The sequence below is a fragment of the Gouania willdenowi genome, chromosome 14 (genome assembly GCF_900634775.1).
Source record: "Gouania willdenowi chromosome 14, fGouWil2.1, whole genome shotgun sequence".
NCBI classification, from domain to species: Eukaryota; Metazoa; Chordata; class Actinopteri; order Blenniiformes; family Gobiesocidae; genus Gouania; species Gouania willdenowi.
The window spans coordinates 4,040,454-4,055,123 of NC_041057.1; the positions used below are offsets into that span (position 1 = coordinate 4,040,454).

The window sequence follows — 14,670 nt, forward strand, 5'->3', positions numbered from 1 at the left end:
TAACTGATAACTGACATTTATGAAGCAGACATATTGTTTCAAGTATTACTATTATATGATTATTTTTTTCACATTAGATACATGTAACTGGACATTTATATTCAACACTTTTCAGCTAATTTTAGGGCCATCTGCTAACCTTGATTTTAATATAATCATTACAGATCATGACCACACCCTTAGATATTTTTTATACTTCTTCACGTGATTGCAGTGACTTTTACAGTCGGCCTATTGAAAATGGGCCGACTGCTATTGCTAAGTTAATGCTAACGTTAGGCTAATGCTATTGCTAAGTTAATGCTAATGTTAGGCTAATGCTAGTTATGCTAATTAGAATGTGTGTTAATACTAACCAATGCTAATGCTAAGCTAATGCAGCGCAACACAGGCGAGCATCTGCAACCTTACTTGCATTTTCTTCAGGAAATGCAAATATTCTAGTTACACTTTTGCTGATTAACAGGAAGTAAATTAATATTGAAAGTGACAGTTGAACATAAATGATAGAAAATAAAACAGCTCGATTTTTGTTTTTTGTTTTTTTTGTTTTTTACAACTAGAAGGTTTTAATATAAAAATTCTAACCAGGTTAAAAGCATTTCACTTTGATTGATTTTCCTAAGAACAAGATTGTTGTTTTCCTCTACCTGTGTCCTGGTGCCAGGTCATCTGTTCTTTATTTTAATTATTGATCCAGGCCAGGTTAATGTTTACCTTTCTAGCAACATCCCAATGAAGTCTAAAGAAGAAAACAGTGATAAGAGCTGAACGCAGCAGCAAAACAACAGGACGCACTGGGCGTTCTGCCCATATTAGTGATAGCGTAAAGGTTTATTGGTGTGAGGAACACATAAAAGGAGAAACATCACCAGGAGCCTCTGGACTGAACAGTGACACAGCCCAAACCACTCTTTTTATGCTGCTTTTCTTTTTTTCCGGGGGGTGAACTCCTGAGGAGCGAATGAAGAAACAAATTTTGCTTTTGTTCACATTCAGAGGACTAGTAAGCAAAGGAAAGAAGGGCAAGAAAAGAAAATGGCAAGGTTCATATTACGAAAAGCCGAACCCAAGGATGTTTCCGATATCTTGCGACTCATAAAGGTGAGTGGAAAAGTACGGTAGTTATGAAATATATCAAATGTTTTTATCTTTAAGACAATATCCACATTTTTTTTTTCTTATTTTTCAGGAACTTGCCAAATTTGAAGAAATGGAGGAAAAGGTGATTCTGACTGAAAAAGGTGCGTAAGTCCGTTTACGTTCTCGGATTGATTTGGTTTCAAATATTTTATGAATCATAAATGTTTTTCCTAAATGTTTAGATCTACTTGAAGATGGCTTTGGAGACCATCCGTTCTACCACTGCTTAGTTGCTGAAGTGCCTGAAGATCAGTGCTCAGAAGGTGAGAAAAAAAGCAGAGGTGGCGAAAGTTCTCAAGTAAAAGTATAGATACAGTAAGTAAAGATAGTTGAATAAAAAATGACTCTGGTTCCGTGTTTTAAATGTACTGAAGTAAAAACTAAAACAAAAGTCACTTCAATAATAAAACAGGTTTTTCCAAAGCAGCAAATTCCATATATTTTATTTATTTTTTAAGAACTTGTAGAAAACTGGTGCATGGAAACAAGTTAAATCGGTTACTTTTGAGAACTTAGCTCATGAATTAAATAAACCCAGAACAGCTTTGAGTTGAACATTTAAAAAAATGTTAACCATAAAACTAAAGGACCTGCCTAACAGAATAAAACTAGCTTTTTCTGTCTTTTTACGTCATCTTCCAAGGTCATAAAAGTAACTACCTCATTTTTAAAATGGAGTAGAAAGTACAGATATTTGTTTTAAAAACGACTTAAGTACAGTAGTGAAGTATTTGTATTTGGTTATTTATTTATTATTAATGGATAAAAAGCCAGGGTTCTAAAGGGTTCTGTGTTTCTTCTTTAGGTTCCACTGTGATTGGCTTTGCAATGTATTACTTTACATACGATCCGTGGATTGGAAAACTTCTCTACCTGGAGGACTTTTTTGTCATGCATCAGTACAGAGGTACGGGGTCAAAGGTCAACGGCTAACCTAGCAGTGATTGTGCAACGATGGTATTTACGACTTTGACGTCTTTCTTTCCGTAGGTCTTGGCATCGGCTCACACATCCTCAAAGTTCTGAGTGAGGTAACGTTTACTGACATTTTACTACATACGACCTTTGATCAGTGATTTACTGTATGTGTTTCTGTTCTTCTTCTTTTTTTTTCCTTTTTCTTTTTTTTTCTTCTTCTTTTTTCTTTTTCTTTCTTTCTTTCTTTCTTTCTTTCCTTTTCTTTCTTTCTTTCTTTCCTTTCTTTCTTTCTTTCTTCTTTCTTTCTTTCTCCTTTCTTTCTTTCCTTTCTTTTTTTCTTCTTTTTTCTTCTTCTTTCTTTTTTTTCTTTCTTTCTTTCTTTCTTCTTTTTTCTTGTTCTTTTCTTCTTTTTCTTTCTTCTTTCTTCTTTCTTTCTTTCTTTCTCTTCTTTCTTTCTTTCTTTTCTTCTTTTCTTCTTTTTCTTTCTTTGTTTTTCTTTTCCGTCTTTCTTTCTTTCTTTCTTTCTTTCTTCTTTCTTTCTTCTTTCTTTCTTTCTTTTTCTTTCTTTCTTCTTCTTCTTCATTTTTTCTTTCTTTGTTTCTTTCTTCTTTTTACGTTTTTCTTTCATTCTTTTGTCTTCTTCTTCTTCCTTCTTTCTTCTCTTTCTTTCTTTCTGTTTTCTTGCAGACGGCGGTAAAGACGCGCTGCAGCAGCATGCATTTCATCGTAGCAGAAAACAACTCCAAGTCTATAGAGTTTTACAAGAGGAGAGGAGCAGCTGATCTGTCCTCTGAGGAAGGATGGCGTCTGTTTGAAATCGACAAAAAGGATCTGCTGAAAATGTCGTCCCAATAAGATCCACGGTGAACGATACCGACGACAGCTTTATCTTCAGATTCAGACTCACTTCTGCTGATATTATAGAATATTTAATGATTTATTACAAGTCAGATTGGTACAAATTACTTTTTGATACAGGTTAAATAGGTGGTGAAGTAGCTTTTAGTTGTTATGCTGCAAAGAAGTGGACCTAAAATGATTGTTTTTATTGCTGATTTCATAATTTTTAGTGTTTGTATTGTTTTTATTGTTTATTTTAAATGCTGCACCTTTGAGTGTGTCTAGCACATTAAAACACATACAAATATATTAACCTTTCCTTGAATCACATGATTTAAAACATTTTGATTGAGTGTTTGTTGCTGAAATCAACAGAGCATCATTTTTACATTTAGATGTGGGATTCTTATTGGTTTTATGGAATCATTGTGTTTTGTCTCATGTATAAGAAAATAAATAAAGATGTATAAACATACTTCCTCTGAAGGTTTTTTTTTTTTTTGTCTGTTTGGTCTCTGTTGACCTTACTGTGACTTACTGTATGTAGTTAAAGTTCAGCATATATTAATGTGTCAATGACGTTTGCCTACATATTCTAACTGCATTTTTTTGGTGTTAAAAAAATATTTTAATGCACAAAAATATACCAAATATACCATTTTTTTTTTTTACATTTTTTCCTAACTTATTGCTTTAATTTATTCTGTTATTCAAAGTGTGAAAATATCATGTGGTGCGACTGTTTGACTTTGACTGCAAATTTGTTTTCTGCCCTATTTTGGTTATGTTATAGTCCTATATAAGATATCGAAGTATTTCTAAGTTTATTTTCATCATAATATTCATGCAAATCTTGCATTTTAATGCCTATTTGATGAAATATCATGCGTCAAAAATTCTTATACATTATTGAACATTTTTTAGACTAAATATGTTTACGGGTTTTAAAAATATATATTATACTTAAAACCCACTTGTTTTGATTTCACAGCGTTGTATATATTTCAAGACATCAGAATGACTCGACCACTATATATGCTTGTTTCTAACCCCCTAGAGTAGGGGTATTCACCCTTTGGGTCAGGATCCCATTTGGGGTCAAATGACACTTGGAGGGGGTCGCGAGATGCCTTCGAGAATCGAAGAATATTTTTTGAACAATTCAAGCCCATTTTTCTGCAATTACACCAAACTTGTCATATTTTAACCTTTTTTCATCACTTTTTCTTCTTTCTACATTACTCCCATTTCTGACACTTCTCCATCAAATTTCAACACCTTTTCTCCACTTTTTTTCCCCACTTTTAAAACATCTTCGACACTTTTTCCACCTAATGTCACACATGTTGATCCATTATTGTCACTTTTAACCTCATTCCATCATATTTCATGCTTGTTTTTTTGCTAATTTAACCACGTTAACAATTTGTCATGCCCATTATTTACCAGTTTAAACTAATTGTTCCTACTTTGTAAATTTTATTACTCCAACCTCCCTCTGCCCCATTTTTGACATTTTTAAGCGACACTGAACCCTTTTTCTGTCTGTTTTAGGTCACTCTAATTTTCAACTTTTAACCAATTTCAGTGGTTTTTAAAATCCCATTTCACCACCTTTTCCTCTATTTTTTAATCACTTTTGACCTATTTTAATTCTGATTAAAACAAGGATTTCCAGCTTTAAGATGACTAATAATAATAAACTTCCTGGATTACAGTGTATATTATTCAGATGAATTGAGGAAACAAACACTGGTACAGAAATGCAGCTCCTTCGTCTTTATTTCAGACTCACATGTAAAACCAAAGTTTAAACAGCCTTTATTGGCCTTTTTTAATCTGTAACAGTTTACAACCACATCCTCTTATTACCATTTGCTGCAATGTTGAGATTTCAACTTTCCTCTGCTTTACAAGTAACTCACACCCTATGAAATGAATATGAACAATTGTATTCTTTCAGGTTTCAATTATTTAAATGAATGTACAACTTTGTGATACATTATATCTCTTTAGCTGATGTAATAGATGGTTTTTAAGCAAATGTCATGTAATGCTCAATAAAACTAACATACATCAGCCAATAGCTATATTTTAGTGTCAGAATCGCAGATTTATTTACTCATAAATGAAAAACTCTTTACTTTTTACCAATATTCCAGGTTGGGTTATGTTTTATTGTCATAAACACACGTTGTGTTACTTAGAGTGTGATACAAACATAACACTTTTCCATTGCCAACAGTCGATAAGCAGATGGTCACACGTCAGACCTTTCCCTCTGCGTTCTCATTTATGTAGTTACACAACATTAAAGCAAACAAACGACGACAAACTATGGACGTATTTATAACAGGGTTCACTGCAGTGACTCGTCTCTGAACCAACAGTATGAAGTATTTGGAAGCAGGACTATTTCATAAAGTTCACCTTTAAATGTTATAAAAGTGCTCAATATTTAATGATCAAAAGAATCTTCAAAGTTGAAGAATAAATGAACTAAAGTGGCTTAAATTTAACCCCCGATTAATGAAAGACGTTTAAAAAAACTAGTGAATGGGCTGAAAGTTCATTTTTTAATGTTATAAATAGATTTTTAACATATGTTCTGCTTTAATACGAGCCTCAGCGTCACGACGACTGATTATAACAGCTGCCAGGTTGAGAAAATGGGACAAAAACTGTCCAAATTGATGAATTGGAGGTTGAAGTTTGTTTCTATGCAAACTACAGAAAAAAATAACTTTTATTCATTAGGTTTGACCTGTTTTTAAACCAGTTTAACTCTCAGATCTGTGTGAACATAGTCGATGCTGTTCAAATATACATCAGTGCTTCCTAAAGCTCAAGTCTTTCAGCGTCAGGCACTGGTTTCTGGTACTTTACGTCCCGTGTGAGTCTGAGGAGTGTGTGTCTCTCTGTGTGTGTGTGTATGTGTGTGTGTGTGTCTCTCTGTGTGTGTGTATGTGTGTGCGCAGAGGGAGAAGCTACTATTTTAAGGTCGAGTGGGGGGAGGAGAGGTCGTTGGATTGGAAACAGTTCAGCTGACAGATTTGAGTTTGGACCACGGGTTTGTGCCGCGCACTTCCAGCGGCGGGTTGTTGTGGAAGATGTGGTTGCACAACTCTTCCAGTGGGGGCTCGGGGTCCGTGGTGGCAAATTGGGACGCGTCCTCGATTTCCTTCCTCACCTCCACGTCGATTTCCTGCGTCAGGAAAATTGTAAATGTTAAAAATGGACAAAAACGGGAAACATGTACCTTAAACTCAAGAAAAATATGTTTGTTTCTTTTTTAATTCATGACGGTTTTTAGAATATATACTGTAAGTTATAAATGTTTTAATTTTCTACCTTTTTTCCATAAGCATCATTACCCCAACCCATTCCTCCCCCAGTTCTGCCACTTTTAAGCCAATATTGACACTTAGAACCCTTTTTACCACTTTTTCTGTCTTTAATTTGTAACTTTTAACTAATTTCTTTCATCTCCTAATGTAAGAAATGAGAATGTTTCCAAACCTTGAGCTCCTCTACACTGGCCATGTTGTTGCTGAGCATGCGGTCCTTCAGCAGGGAGATGGGGTCACTCTTACTGCGCACCTCCTGGATCTCTTCACGTGTGCGATAGCTGAACGAGCAACGACACGCATCAGTGTACAATTCATTCAACACATTGTGCTAAATATCCACTGTTTCTCTCTTATTGTTGCAGAACTGACTTCTATTATTACATGTCTTACATCAGTAAAGAGAGAAAAAGTGGAAAACTAATTAAAAAAAAAAAAAAGCAACATTTTGCTCAGAATTCTGTGAAAAAACAACTTTCCATCATAATGATGGAATGAATGAGCGATAACACACATTTTAAGTGGAATAATACAGTATTTAGTGCCTACTTAATAGATTTATTTCTATAGTTTTTATCTTTTCTGGTCATCTCCTTGTATTTTCAGTTCATATCTATCATCATTTAGTGTGTTTCCTGTGTCATTTTGTGTATTTTTGTTGTTGGTATTATTTAAATCATTCTATCTCAGTCTGTGTGTTTTTGGTGTCGTTTGGTTTTTTCTTATGTCATTTTGTATGTTTGTTATTTTTGTAGTGATCTTGTGTATTTCTCTCTCAGTTAGTACGTCTTTGTTTGTCATTTTGTGAGTTGCGGGTAATTTTTTTAGTATGATTATTATTTTAAACCAAAAATAAACAATATAAAATCACATATTTTAATGCTTTAATTTGTAATTTTCTACACCATCTCTCTCAAATACCCCCTGTAGTGCCGTTGCGTACCCCTGGGGGTACCCATAATTCCACTTTGGGAACCTAGAGTCTAGACGGTGAAAAAAAACCAATAATAATTTCCTGAAAGGGAAATATTGTTATTTTTAATTATTTTATAAGGTTTAGGTTTGTTTTTTTAATATGCTGTTCTAATCACCCTTTGAGGATTCAGATTTTCTTCTCTGTTTGTTACAACAAACGTTAATTATCTGATTAAAAAATGGCTAAAAAACCTGACAATTCAAGTAAATAAAGACAAATTTTCTGTGAAACTATTGCAGTTTTTCCACTTCTGAATCAAACAAAATATCAACCCAACTATTTGCTGCTGTCTCCCCCTGGCGGCCAATCCCAGAAATACAACAGAAATGACAATATGACTATTATTTATAATACAGCCTCACGTATAGGAAAATATCAACCATTGCATTGCTATTTTTCATTGTAAACGGATGGTCAGAGAGACAGAAAATTCAATTATTGCGCAAAAGGTGACTTAATATTACACAATATGATTATGCTTTCACCCTGAAAAGGAAATAACTGTATGACATAATATGTTTTGAGACAATATGAAGCATTTACACAAAGTTTTCCACCACAAAACAGGTGGTCTAATGCTGTGGTTCCTAAACCTTTTCTGTTTTCGGGGCCCCGCAATCGCATCAAAATGTTACCTTTACTTAAAAAAGGTCAGAATTGTGATTATTCTGCCTAAAAACTCTTAAAAATAACTTCAAATGTACAATCACATATTTTTAAACCGTATTAATAAAGGGCGCGCCCCCCAGTTTGGAAACCACTGGTCTAATGTGTAGCAACGTTAGCAAACAGACACAAATTTGGTTGAAATACAGCAGAGGAATAATAAATGAATATGAATAGTTAACTAAATGATGTCTGATTAGGGAAACTAACAAACATTTACCTGACGCCAGGATCGCTCATGCTGTGTCCGTGGTATCTGTACGTCTGAAGCTCCATGAGGATTGGACCCTGGTGGATGAGGAGGAAGGGAAACCAAACGGGCTTTGTTTGTGAGAATTCAAGTCCTGACGCATCACGTGTGATCACTTTAACTCTATCTCACCTTTCCAGATCTGCAGTGATCAGCTGCAAACTTTGTAGCTTCCCGAACACACAGAACATCCATACCGTCCACCTGGAACACAGAAACGCTCATTTTTAAATGACTGGGAGGAGTAGGGCTGGGCAATATATCGACTTTTCTGTTTTGGCGATATAGAAAATTACGACATTGCCTATATCGATATATACTGTATATATATATATATTTTTTATAGCTTATTTTTTATTAAAATACTTGTTTTAGGAGTAGTTGCTTTCACTACTTCTCAGAACAGCATGAAAAGCTCAGTTAGATGATTTCTCAGTGCGTCCTAACCCAGACCTTCCCCTACACAAGCCCCACTACAGAACTCACTCACACGTGCTGTCCCTTATTGGAGAAGAAGCCAAAAGTGGCATGTATTGTGTATTTTTCGGTAATTTTGGATGTTTTTCCGAGTTGTTTTGTGTATTTTTTTTAGTACGTATGCTGTTCTTTGATTTTTGTTGTCCTATTGTTTATTTTTTCCCCTCATTTTGTGTATTTTGTTGTCCTTTCTGTGTATCTTTATTGTTCTTTTGTGTATTTCTCCATTTTTGCAGGGTTTTTGTTAATGTATTTCTGTTGTCCTATTGTGTATTTTGTTGTCTTATTAAAGCTAATATCTGGAGTTTCTGAGAAATCTATGTTTATGTATCATTATTTTGAAATGCAAAAAAATACCTAGCTAGTCTTTTACTATACTTTACTGTACTGCTGGTGTTCATTCATATACAATAATGTATATAATACGACTTCCTGTTTCTGAGACTGTCAATCAAAGTGAATGCAGAACTGTGCACGTTAACAAGACCACGTGTCACAACAGCAAACTATTAAATATGATTTTGGCTCTTACCTGACCCATAGACCTACAGTATATCAATGCAACATTGTTAAGTTTTCGCTTTGCGGTGCAGAAAAGTAGAGGCGTGGCTTCTGGTAGTTTGGCAGAGGCAGTGGGAGGAAGTGAGGCTGTTTAGGGCGGGACATTGAGACGTTTCTCAGAAACTCCAGATAGCAGCTTTAAGTAATTGTGTTGTTCTTTTGTGTATTTCTCTGTTAATATATGTTTTTGAAGTACTTTTGTGTACTTTTTGCTGTCATCTTGTGCATTTACTTTTGGGGGTCGCTAGTTGCCCGTGTGTGATACTCGCACAAGTTACATTTTTTAACCAACCTTACAGCACCGTCATGTTATTTTTAGCCTGTGTGGCATTTTGCATCAGCAAATTTAAACCTGAATTGTCTGTTTAGAAACGCACCTCTCCACCTCGCTGACAGATTAAAATGCCGTACCCTCAGACCAGGGATGAATTCTCCTCTCTTGAAGTAGTCGGTGCTAGCGGCCGCTCGCTCCACTGACGTGCCCATGCCGTATCGGTTGTTCTCACAGATGAAAATGAGCGGCAGCTTCCAAAGAGCTGCCATGTTGTAGGTTTCAAAAATCTGACCCTGTGAAATACAAGAAGAAAATTCTGACAATTTAGATATTTCTGTAGATACTGATATAGATCAGTTAACAGTACTGTAATTATAATATGACTTTAAAAAGGCTTTTTAAGCCTGCAAAGCTTCCAGATGTGATTGCATTGTGGTACCTGATTGGCTGCACCATCACCATACAGGCAAACGCACAGCTCGTTGTTACCCTGATATTTGCAGGCGAGAGCCACACCTGCACCGAGAGGAACCTGAGGAGAGCCGCAATTATTAAAACAGGCCACATCTTCTTTTGTCAAACTCATTTTAGTTCAGGGGCCAAATACGGAGCAGTTTAATCACAAATGGGACGCAGATTTTAAGCAGGAAAACCAGTAATTTTAACATTGCGCCCTAGTTTACACTTCCACATATAAATGATATCTAACGTATGCAAGGCACTGACAATATCCAAGCAATAGGTGACAGATGATCCCTGCAGGATCTTTACTTTAAATTTCCCTCATTTTGTAACCAGTTTTTTCAATTTAATTTGGGGACATTTTGTGAATAATTTGTAGGATTTTTAGTTTTTTTCAACAGTTTCAGATTAAAAGTGATTGCAATCATGTGACATTTGCCATTTGTAGAGGCTAAGAGGTCTACAACTAAATTAGTTGGTAATTTACAGTCGGTTTTTTTAATTTCTCCTGATGGCCACATTGAAGGTTCTAAAAGGCCAGATTTGGCCCCTGGGCCTTGAGTTTGACACATGTGGTCTAAAGGTTGTAATCACAGCAGAGCATCAAAACAATTCAAAGAATAAAATCAAAGATGTCATCAAAACTGAATTTTACTTTGCTAAATTATAGTGGTAATGTAATTTAAACAGTAGAAACAATAAGTTTAAACTGGCAAATAATGGCTATGAAAAATAGTGAATGTGGTTAAATTGGCAAAAAATAAGCATGAATTATGGTGAAAAGTGGTTAAAAGTGTCAGTAATGGGTCAACACATGTGACATTAGGTGGAAAAAGTGGTGGAAAGGGTTTATAAGTGCTGAAAATGTCTTGAAAGTGCAGAAAAGGCATTTTAAAATTTGATGGCAGATTTTGTGGCAGAAATGGGAGAAAGGTAAAAAAAAAATGCATTAAAAGGAGCAAAAATATGTCAAGAAAAAGTGATGAAAATAGGTTAAAATATGGAAAGTTTGGTGGAAAAGCAGAAAAAGGGTAAAAATAAGCAAAAATGGGCTCAAATTGATTAAAAAACAAAAAACAAAAACAATATTCTGTTTCTTTAAGGCATCTGGCGACCCCCTCCCAGTGTATCGGGTCCTGACCCAAAGATTGAGAACCCCTGCTGTAACAGATTGAAACTCCAGTGCAGTACCTGAGCTCCAACTATTCCATTTCCTCCGTAGAAGTTTTTACAGTACATGTGCATTGAGCCTCCTTTGCCTTTAGCGATCCCGCTTCTTCTGCCTGTGATGAAAACAAACAGAGGCGTTGATGTGGAAAGATAAAACACACGAGCCACTGACACAAGTAGAAACAACTTTTGACTGCTTTCATTTAAAAACAGACTCACTGAGGAATAAATGTAATATACTGTGTAACTCACCAGTGAGCTCAGCCATTATTTCCTTCACCGTTCCTCCTCTGGTGTAGGTGTAGCCGTGTGCACGGTACGCAGTGATCAGGTGGTCCGACAGGTTAATTGAGGCTTCGATGCCGACCGCACAAGCTTCCTGTGAGAACGCAATCAATGAGTTGACATAACTGGAAGCCTACCGTAACACATTTTGTGCGCGTGTAATGGAGGTAAACCTGGCCGTCGTAAAGGTGACAGAATCCTCTGATGATCTTCTGCTTGTACAGCTGATCTGCTTTCAGCTCCATACGCCTCATGGTCTGCATGGTGCGATAGTACTGCAGACCTTCATCCCGAGTCATCACCACCTGAGTGGCAGGGCCTTCGTCCAGTTTGAATATGTCGCTTTTCTGACAAAGATAAAAACGTTTATAAATAGATCCTTTCAGGACACACTCATTCACAAATGAATAAAACAAAACAGAATTATGTCAAATCTAATATTTGTATCCAGGGTTGGGGTCCACTGCAATTGTAATTGCTGCTGTAATCATAATTGAGTTCAGATTTTAGACTTTGTAATTGTCATGAAAATTCTATAAAAAAAATAGTCAATTATAATTTAATTAAATGCAAAACAACTGTTGAACAATGTTACATTTCTATGGCTTACACATACATAGTTAACAATTATTAAAATGCGTTTCACATCAACTTTTCCCACTTCCTGTCGGTGAATCTGCAGGATCATTTTTACCATTAAACAAATATATAAATCGAGGGGTATCCTGACAGAAAAAACACCTCAAACGCCCACACCAAAACTATTAATACCAATATTTTCATGGATAAAGAAGCCTAACAAGGAAACCAAGAGATTAAAAACAAATTAGATGATAGATCATATTTTTGTGTATTTAAAGACATGATTCAAAACAGATTTAGTTTTTTTATTTCAGGATCCGTATTTGTGATTAATTGTAATTCAGAACGTAATTGTAATTTACTTTCAGCGGAAAATTTATAATTGTAATTAAAAAAAAAAAAATGGATAATTGAAGACATAATTGTAATTGACCCCAACCCTGTTTTTGGCCATTTTCATAAATAACATTGTTAATTTAAGGTCAGATGAGGACCTAATGGAGACCACGTTAGTCTTACCTTAATCTCAAAGGTGGCCTCGTTAGTAAAGTTAGCATATGTACGAGCTGACATGACCACTGCAGCCCCCTGAAAAGAAACAAATTATTATTGTGACTTTCATGGGAATATGACATCACATTTTTCCAAAGATGTGAATTTTGTGCACAGTCATGTATTAAAATGAGAACTTTTTATGCATTAATATTTAAAGAGCAGGTGTGTTAAACTATTTTGAGCAACTTTAGCATAACTGTGTAAAACTTATTTAGATTTTAGATGGTTTTAGAGCAAACATACATCAATGATTACCTGTGTTCACTCTTTTATTAGGCCAAAACAAATAAACGACAGCACAACTTTCGAATACTGAAGAAAAAAAAAATCCTTGGCATTGAATCTTTAATAATAATTTTAAAGGATTTCATGATGACTGAAGTTTTCCACCTAGTGCAAAAAAAAAAAAAAAAAAAAAAAAAACTGAGCTTGTCTATCAGATTCCTCATATTATTTTTGAATGACTAACCTTCTTTATTCACAATTGTTTGATAGTAATAAGTACCTTATTACGTACCTTGGTCATTGTATTAGGAAATGCACAAAATACTCAAAATGACGACAGAAATTGACAAAAGGACAACAAAACAGAACGACAGAATAATTAACAAACAGACAATAAAATAAACAAAATGACAGAATATAAAAAAAACAACAGAAATACACGAAAATGACAGAAAAATACACACAAAAACAAAACGACAGGGGAAAAAAAAAAGCAAAACAACAAAAAATGCACAAAATGTGATTATTCTAACTGCTGACATGAATTGATAATGTGACCCTAGGATCAGACAAAAACATATTTGTGGCTTTAATCATAATTTAGGGACTTGAAACAGTCAGTAATAGCCAATGACAACGTTATTACATATATCTACTATAAACATTGAGCGTTTATTTGTGAATGACTAATGTCACACAGACAATCTATAAGCTTTTCTGCCCTGTTTAACATGTAGTTTATTGCTTCTAAACGAATGCCTATGTTAGGTTAACAGATTAAAGTGTAGTTAAACCAAAGCACTAGCTAAAGCTGCTACTACAAAACAGTCCATCTCTGTTTAACTGTACCGGTGTTAGCACAACATGCTAACGTTAGCCTGACAAGGTCAGAACATAAACTTCTGTGCCGCTTCAGACTCAAACAGCTCAACTGTTAGATTGCACACATTACTGTAGAGATAAATATGGCCACTCACGTTTCTCTGGGCGCAGGCCCTCAACACTGTGGAGAAGTTAGTCAGCATGTTTACAGTAGAGGTCCGTGGTCCGCTACGGCTACAGAACGACACAGGGAGCGGCACAGGTTCCGTCCTTCTGTCAAAGCTGCACTTCCGGCTCACTCTTCTTCTACTGCTTATCTCCGGTCACACTGGGGGAGACTGTACCGCCCTCTTCAGTCAGACCGTACGAACAAATTTGCACATTGCAAATAAATAACTAAATAAAATAAATAAATAAATAAAAAGGTATAATAAATGTGAAACACACCCTTTACATTCACTGTACACGTTTTTTTTTCTAAATTAAATATTAATATTATGAATCTATTTATTTTTTTATTTTTTTTGATGAAACCATAGATGCATTTGCTGCCAGGAAGTGACGTGTAAAGTTTGAAATTACATTGGAGATGTTAGTGATTGTTTAAGATTGTCTGTGCTGCTTACAAGCAATCATATTGTAATATAGTGTTTTGTTTTTTTTTTTTTTTCAATGGTTAGTTGTGTCGCAGAGTTTCATTGTTTTGTCTTGGACTTTTAAAAATAAAATGTAAAAAAATATGTTTTATTTATTTACTTGGTGGTGGGGTGCAGAGTGACCTAAAACAGTGATCCCCAAACTTTTCCCAGTCCTTTACTCCTTCACTCATATAACCTGAAGCGCATGTGCCCCCTATTCCTGCACATTTAAAAAAAACAAAAAAAACAAAAACATAATAATGTAATGCAGTGTTTTGTCCCCTGAAAAGTCTAATAATTTATAACAATAGCCATGCACTTTCTATTATTAAAAGGTAATTCTATAAAGAAAAAAAAAATTGGGTCGTGACGCCATTTTAATATTACCAATTGTCAAGAGATACCAACAATTTGTAATATTAAAATGGCGTCATGACCCAAAAAAGTTGGGAACCACTGATGTAATGTCACATACAATG

At 35.0% G+C, this 14,670-nt stretch overlaps 2 protein-coding genes across 2 annotated transcripts; one reads left to right on the forward strand and one right to left on the reverse strand.

The window, feature by feature from the left end:
- The first annotated feature begins 833 nt into the window (after positions 1 to 833).
- On the forward strand, positions 834 to 3,376 carry LOC114475527 (diamine acetyltransferase 1-like). The gene is made up of 6 exons (XM_028466414.1): positions 834 to 1,104; positions 1,193 to 1,244; positions 1,326 to 1,406; positions 1,949 to 2,050; positions 2,134 to 2,174; positions 2,749 to 3,376. The coding sequence occupies exons 1-6, from the start codon at positions 1,039 to 1,041 to the stop codon at positions 2,914 to 2,916; spliced, it is 510 nt and encodes a 169-aa protein (XP_028322215.1). The 5' UTR covers positions 834 to 1,038; the 3' UTR covers positions 2,917 to 3,376.
- Positions 3,377 to 4,665: 1,289 nt separating this feature from the next.
- Positions 4,666 to 13,865, reverse strand: pdha1a (pyruvate dehydrogenase E1 subunit alpha 1a). Its single transcript, XM_028467171.1, has 11 exons — positions 13,709 to 13,865; positions 12,471 to 12,539; positions 11,543 to 11,716; positions 11,337 to 11,463; positions 11,106 to 11,197; positions 9,892 to 9,984; positions 9,590 to 9,745; positions 8,273 to 8,344; positions 8,111 to 8,178; positions 6,421 to 6,529; positions 4,666 to 6,106 (listed from the first exon to the last, which is right to left on the reverse strand). Exons 1-11 carry the CDS (start codon positions 13,754 to 13,756, stop codon positions 5,942 to 5,944), a joined length of 1,173 nt encoding a protein of 390 aa, XP_028322972.1. The 5' UTR covers positions 13,757 to 13,865; the 3' UTR covers positions 4,666 to 5,941.
- Between the last annotated feature and the right edge of the window lie 805 nt (positions 13,866 to 14,670).

What these genes read in the sequence shown, in the direction of transcription:
- pdha1a (XM_028467171.1), bottom strand. Translation starts at nt 13,756, where the DNA reads ATGCTGACTAACTTCTCCACAGTGTTGAGGGCCTGCGCCCAGAGAAAC. An exon ending in AGGCCACCTTTGAGATTAAG is followed by an intron (nt 11,717 to 12,470) that starts GTAAGACTAACG and finishes TATCTTTGTCAG; the next exon opens with AAAAGCGACATATTCAAACT. An exon ending in GTCACCTTTACGACGGCCAG is followed by an intron (nt 11,464 to 11,542) that starts GTTTACCTCCAT and finishes GCGTTCTCACAG; the next exon opens with GAAGCTTGTGCGGTCGGCAT.
- LOC114475527 (XM_028466414.1), top strand. Translation starts at nt 1,039, where the DNA reads ATGGCAAGGTTCATATTACGAAAAGCCGAACCCAAGGATGTTTCCGAT. An exon ending in TGAAGATCAGTGCTCAGAAG is followed by an intron (nt 1,407 to 1,948) that starts GTGAGAAAAAAA and finishes TTTCTTCTTTAG; the next exon opens with GTTCCACTGTGATTGGCTTT. An exon ending in TGTCATGCATCAGTACAGAG is followed by an intron (nt 2,051 to 2,133) that starts GTACGGGGTCAA and finishes TTCTTTCCGTAG; the next exon opens with GTCTTGGCATCGGCTCACAC.